This window comes from Aplysia californica, unplaced genomic scaffold (assembly GCF_000002075.1).
Source record: "Aplysia californica isolate F4 #8 unplaced genomic scaffold, AplCal3.0 scaffold01502, whole genome shotgun sequence".
Taxonomy (NCBI): domain Eukaryota; kingdom Metazoa; phylum Mollusca; class Gastropoda; order Aplysiida; family Aplysiidae; genus Aplysia; species Aplysia californica.
The window spans coordinates 35464-42847 of record NW_004798772.1 but is presented as its reverse complement, the minus strand read 5'-3'; the positions used below and the strand labels follow the sequence as shown (position 1 = coordinate 42847).

The 7384-nt window shown below is 35.6% G+C and overlaps 1 protein-coding gene across 1 annotated transcript in view; it reads right to left on the bottom strand.

The window, feature by feature from the left end:
• Positions 1-5056: 5056 nt before the first annotated feature.
• The window catches only part of LOC106013914, a gene marked incomplete in the record, with an annotated part of 5588 nt that continues 3260 nt past the window's right edge, over positions 5057-7384 (bottom strand). Inside the window, 1 exon segment of the mRNA XM_013090779.2 lies at positions 5057-7384. Coding sequence (XP_012946233.1) covers positions 7197-7384 — 188 coding nt within the window.

Genomic DNA, 7384 nt, shown 5'->3' with positions numbered 1-7384 from the left:
GCACGCACATGTACACACACACACGCACGCACATGTACACACACACACGCACGCACATGTACACACACACACGCACGCACATGTACACACACACAATTAACACACATAAGCCATAAAAAAGCACACAATATAATCGATGTTAGTGAAAAAAAAATCTATTGAGAGTCGTAGTAAGAACGATAGATAGTATTGCCATTCGAAAAAACAAACAGGAAGAGGACGCATAAGGTCACTGCACACACACACAAAGACACACAAATAGACATGGATCAAATCAGAGGCACCTGCCATCCCCCCATCCCCATCTTGGTCAGTTCAAGGCATAGAATAATTACATTACTTTCCTCTCTTTCAAACCTCTTCTATATAATTTATTTATAGTAATTTAATTTACTAAAGCTTTCGTTGGATTTAAAAAAACCTGTTATTGTTTCTGAAAAGGTGTTAAAATGGGTAGGCCTGCTTCTTTCTTTTTAAAGTTGTACGATCCAGTAAGATAGACATAATAGTAGAATTGTCTTTGTGTCCACTTTCTCAAAATATGCCTATCCAGAGGGATTTAAAGTTAAAGGCAATTCAGTCTCAACATAAAATATTATCTCAGTGTCCCTTTCTCAAAATATGCCTATCTCTCTCTATCTCTCTCTATATATATAAATATATATAAATAAGGATATATGCCTACCTATATAATATAAAGATTTTAAGGCATTTAAACAAAATCAGTCTCTATAATTATATTATCAATTCTTAGTGTCAATTTTCTCAAAATAAATGCCGCCTATCCATAAAAAGGATTTAAAGGCAATAAAGGAAAGTCAGTCTATGGAATCTATACCTGTCGGGGTTTTCCCAACACAATTTAGATCATTTGGGAAGCAGGTTGCTTGTCGTAGGGGTCGACCCGAGTCAGAGTTGAGTGAGACACAACATCGCAGCAAACAGACTGAGATACTCGACGAAATCCCCCCCCCCCCAGACTTTTAGGAGCAGAGAAAATGATCTCGTGTCTTCTGGGTGCAATGCACGGCGAAAAGCCTAACCAGTACACCGCAGACACAGGTTTTTATTTAAAGAAAGTCGCAGACATTAGATCTACATTATTGAAACCTGGAGCGAGACTGATGTTGTAACTTTGAATTGAGTCAACTTTTTTTTTTTTTCCCTTGCCCAATTATATCATCAACTTATTTACAAAGTTCTGATGTTTTCTCAGACAACTTCTTAAATGAAGCTTCTTTAATTTTTAAGACAGAAAACCCAATCAATTCTGATGTAATAATATGCCTATTCAAGTTGTAGAAAATAATAATGGAACATTATCTAGCGTATCTATCGTAAAAGATAACTGTTGATCATTCCAAACTATTTTGTTACAACAATTAATTTGACTAAATTTAGCAATAGAACTGTTAAACTGTTGCTTAACGAGTTAAATCTATAAAGATTTTCCCATAAAGTAGCCATAACGCCGGCAGTCACCCCCTTGAACTACGATTGTATCTGGCTGACCACTAGACGAAAAGTTCCTCGACAATCCCTGCTGAGTCTGCTCATGTATTCCTGTGTGCTTGCAGGTGACCTCATGGAAATGCATGCATTAGTTGAACTTTTGTTATCGCATAAATCAGCATCATACTACATGTATATACAACACACACATCATTCTTCGGTGCTGAAAATAGTAGTTTTAAAACAAATCAGAGTATCAAACAATTTTGAAATATTATTATACCAACAAAACAACTCGTAAATGAGGTTTTTTTCAGGTCAAAATATTTCAAAAAGATAATCTTAAGACAGTAACAGGGCTTTTTTTACGGCGGATACTTCAGCTTCTATAGTTGAGGTGCTCATAAAAGGTAGAATTTCACAAAACTGTTAATCATTTTTAAACATAAAAATAGTACTGAAGGATTTGCGATAAACTGTCTTTGTACATGATTGGATCCTTGGAAACTCGTCCAGTGTTGCAAACCGAGAAAGCTTTTACGCTCAAGATTGTCATTAAAATTATCAAAGATATGATAACTGGAAAGTAAAATGTTAATTTTTTTAAACGACTTATTTTCCACAATTTTTTTTCCCCAACAGAGCAAAAAAAAAGCCTCCAGTCTGATTTGCTTTCAACATTTTAGTTATCATTTTACCTAAAAACAGGAACGTTTCTAAAAAACTTTGAGCAGAAATTGATGATTTAATTCTTCAAACTATCTCCATATCCTTCTTCTTCTTTTTTTTAAAACAACAACAATAGACTGACCGACATTCGTCAGATTCTAATTAATTATGAGCACCTTAGCATCAGAAGCGAGGCAGCGAGCGAGCGAGCGAGGGGCCCGCCCGAAATCCATAAGTCAAGTCAGAAAGTAAAACAAAATATTCTCAACATCATCACAGGTCCAACTATACAGCAGCGTTCCAGAGTAATTAATTATAGTAGAGCAATAGTGATAACAAAAAAAAAAAACAAAAAAAAAAAAGAAAGAAGTAGAAAGAATCCCCACAACTCAGTCAGAATGTATATATTTATAGTACAAAAATATCTCCCCCAAAATTTCAACACCTCATGTTTGATAAAAAATATAAACTGTTGGAGCAGGACAGTTCAGTTGTTGGGTGAGCAAAGGGTGTCCAGGGACTTCATTTTGGCAGTTTTTTCAATCGTGCAAAACATTTGGAGCTTTTTTTTTTTAAGTTTGTGTGTAAATTAATTTCAAAGTGAATCCATGAATAAAAGTGCAAGGTTGCAAAATTCTTCAATATTGAACAGATGTGTCACGTATATTTTGTAACTTGAAGGGGAGAGAGAGAGAAACATAGTGTGTATGGGGGTGGGGGAGAGAAAGAGAGACAGAGAGAGAGAGAGAGAGAGAGAGAGAGAGAGAGAGAGAGAGAGAGAGAGAGAGAGAGAGAGAGAGAGAGAGAGAGAGAGAGGGAGAGAGAGAAAGAGAGAGAGAGAGAGAGAGAGAGAGAGGGAGAGAGAGAAAGAGAGAGAAAGAGAGAGAGAGAAAGAGAGAGAGAGAGAGAGAGAGAGAGAGAGAAAGAGAGAGAGAGAGAGAGAGAAAGAGAGAGAGAGAGAGAGAGAGAGAGAGAAAGAGAGAGAGAGAGAGAGAGAGAAAGAGAGAGAGAGAGAGAGAGAGAGAGAGAGAGAGAGAGAGAGAGAGAAAGATATAGAGAGAAAATGTGAGGCAGTCTGGGGAAATGAAGCGCTCGTCAAATAATGAAAGTCAAGATACTGGCATTTTTCCGCAGGTTTGGCAATTTTTATCGAATTTTTGTTTTTTGGCTCAACACATTCTTTGCCCATTTAAGAACACATTTCTTTGTGGATTTTACTGAAAAATGTTGACCAAAGACATAAAAGGTGTACATTTTCAATTTCCATGGACTCTCAAGCTAAGGAAATAACTCAACTATGGGGGCCATTTCCTCGCTAATTTTACCTCAGAAACCAGGAGACCCCAACCTCCTTCAATTGTCAATATCTTGACTTGTATCCGAGATAAAAGGATATTTTTTCCCATCAAAAGCAAGGCAAATGGACAGGCTGTAAGATGAAACCAACAACTCTATATACCTCAAAACTGACGAGCGCCTCATTCCACCACGTGCATCGTGCCACAAATGTCCACCACCTAAGCCTAACATAACAAATTGGACATATTTTCTTCTTATAAAGTACAATATAGTTGATCTGTTTAATTAAACACGGCTCTAAAGTTTTCAACACTAAATCAGCATGAACAGACAATGGTGTTAGCAAATCATACCTCTCCTAATTTCATGCATAATATGTTTTTCTTTTCGAAAAGTTATACATATTTTTGAGGTGATGAAAAATGACCATGCTGTTGATGGTAATCAAAGAAGGGATGAAAACCACCATAATACGTCACATTCGTATACGTACGTTCAGCATCCAACTTTGTTTGGCACAAAAGAGGAAACAACAAGTCAATGACAAATCTCATCCGTTCAGATTAGATCAATTAAGGCAAACATTTTCTGAAATAACGTCAGATTAAAAAAAAAAATTCTGCATCATTTAATTAAGAATACGAAAATTTTGACTGTCTGTGCCGCAAAGCCCTTGACTAAATTTCTCATAACAATAATGTGTTGGTAGTTGGTAGCTTGCGGCAGGTGCTGTCCTGTGACATTTACTTGCGATACTAAAGATTTCAATTAAGACAAAAGTCTATAGACTTACTCTACACACGAGCGGCTAACCTGTTCAGAAACAAGTTGAACTGCTGGAAATAAGAGTCAAAATCATATATATATATATGGAAAAAGAAAGAATTAGAATTGAAAGTGAGAAATACGTAACACACAAAAACATACTGATGTTGGATGAAATGCGACCAGTTGGCAATTCTGGTGAACTCACAAAAGAAAAGAGAAACCAAAAAAAAAAATTATAAAAAATATAATAATGACGCTACAGAAGAAAAGCATTGGAAAAAAGTAAAAAATCTCAGTGTGGTCAGTGTGGTCAAAAGAATGTACAGACAACTCAAAATGCTAACAAAAACAAAACAAAACTTGTACAGAACTGGACATCAAATCAAACCAAATGATACGCCAGACTTCTTCCACGCATTCAGAAGTCAGAAAAAGTTTTTTTCCCTTCACATATACACGATGCAATGACGACAAAAACTTCTGCGAAATTGTAGTTTTGGCTGCGCTGTTAACTCCATGAAGTAGAGAAATCAAAGAAAAAACAAAAGAAAAAATGATAGAAGTTAAATCTAAGCAGCATAAACGAGAAATGAAGTGATGAAATCCACGAGGTGATATATATTTTACACTATGTATACAACAATGTACAGTATTTCCCTCTACTTGTCGAGTTCCTCACACTGACACAGTTACCACATTTTTACAGAGATGATGTTTATTCATAGGGGACACTTACACAAATTAAGCCCCATTCTTTTTTTCCCCAACTGGCGTGCACAATGAAAATTGATTAACGATAAGAATGTTCGATCCTTCTCTGATTTCTTTTTTTGTACATATGCAATCATCCGATGTCGTTTCATTTTTACAGTGATCTATTCTTTTCCTCTTTTGATATCCTCCTCTTCTCCTTGTTCTATTATCATTTCATCTTCTCCTTTCTTTTTGATGTCATCACATTTAACTGCACACATATCATCTTTCTGAACTTTACTTTCTGTACTGTACTAAATTATCGCCATGTTTTCTAAAAAACAAGCTTGTTTCAGGAGTTACAAATCCTCTTTATCTTTGCCAAAGAAAATCTTTGCTCTGGAATATTGCGAACTGGTTCAATCTCAAATGAGTATTATTTTTCGTTTTTTTGATGGAGAACACAAACAAAAATATCTGTTTCAAGAACAAGATTAATCAAAACAACAACAATAAAAGTTTGTGAACTAGGATAGTGCATTGTCAGTATCAAGTATTCTTGAAACAAAAAGGAAGAGCATTTTTATACAACGACCTATTTTCTTTCTTTCATCAATTTTTACTTCCGTATAGTTTTTGTTAACAGTTTCAAAACTGATTTCATCTTTTAACCTGTTAGTTTTTTTTTGTTTTGTTATTAAGAACGAGAATGTAAAACAAAGATTTGTAGTCATTCAAATTTTAATAAATCCTTCTAAACGCTTCTTTAAAAAACAAAACAAAGAAACAACAATAACAAATTTAACTTCTATGTCAAACCCGCACGCCAAACTCCAAGAATTTCATTTTGACTTATTCATAGAAATTTGAAAGTAAAAAGCCCAATATGAAAACATCTGTAAATATATCAATGAGGAAAGTCTGCAGGAAAAGAAATCTGATAATCGAAATCTTGATTAAGTCTGATACAAGATGAATGCCAGAGTTAATGAGTCTTGCTTTGCTTTGCTGTTCTGAGTACGGGATGAAACATTTTTTGCTTTTGAGTAGCCTTCTTAGAACCAGAGTTTAAGAAAGCTCTTTGTCAACTGCAGGGCTGTAATGAATTCAAACCAAAACAGACAATAATACAGAAGATTACCTCTTTTGAAATTATATTTTGCCATTATATTAATTATAACACACTTTTGAAATCAGAAAGAAAACCAAACTTTTGATATCAGAAATAAATTCACATGAAAACAGAAAAGCTTGATTACAGACAGTACCCATGATTCTTTGAAAAAATATTTTTCAAATCAATTGTACAAAAAAATGATACAATTTTGCTCTGTATTCCTACAAGCATACTTTTTTTTGTCTCGCTAACAGGGCGGAGTACAGATCGGACTTTTCTGTACTTCTCTTGTGGTAACGAAAACCCAGAAAACACCGCAGAAAACACATTTTGTTCGTTTACAAATTTAGAGATCAAGAAAAAAATAAAACATAATAATATATATTATATGAAAAACAAGATGAAAACAGTATTGAATGAACAAAAAAAGTGAACAAAATAACAACTTTCTGATTTGCTTTTTGCTTGCCATCTAACTTAAAATTTTTTTTATTTGCTTCGGTTGAAGACAAGAGAATTATAGCGCAGAAGTGAAACAAACCTTCACTGGCATTTTTGTCAGAGAGTGTTGTCCGAGTCACTTCTAATACATCAGCTCCTTTATGTGAAGTAACAAAAACATGAAGAAAAAAAAGATCGAGATTACAACTTATTTTGAAAGGAGGATGCAAAACTCAAGTAATAAAACAATGGAAAACAAGTTGCTTGGAAAAACAATCCAAGAAATAAATAATAGCTTTTTAAGTATAATGATAGTGTGAATGAGTGACCTCAGAACTCTAAGGGAGATATCGCCTTTCATCGCCTCATGATACTTTCCCTGTTTCTCTGCTTCTTCTTTTTCTCCTCTTTTTCTCCTTCTTCTTTTCATCCTTCGTTTTTTTCCCTCCTTGTCTAGTTCTTGTCATTATTGTTCTTCTGACTATTCTTCTTCTCCCTCTTTCATCTGCTACGGCTGTGTCTTACAGAATGACCTCGGAGGTAGGTAGGTCTTTAACATTGTAGGCCACATAAAAAAAACCCACATCATAATAATTATCTTCAGCAGACAAACCCTCAAAGTTCCAACAACACAATCATGATCAGACTTGATTGACCGACCCAAATACAGAGCCATCATCGTATCGTACTATTATCCTACGCTATATTTAGACGGCCGGCTTTTCTTTTTTCTGCCACCGCACGCGACCTCCGTTGATTAAGCGCTCTTGCCGCGACCTTCGATGATGTAGATGAAGGAGGTGAGGAGAGCGAGTCCAGAAGCGGCTGCATTCAACCAGAAGGACCAACCGAACTGCTTGCCGCTCAGGAGGGTGGCCTCGAGGAGCACCGAGTAGTACTTGTTGGCGCACACGCCGAACACCACCGCAGCCACGCCCAGAGCCA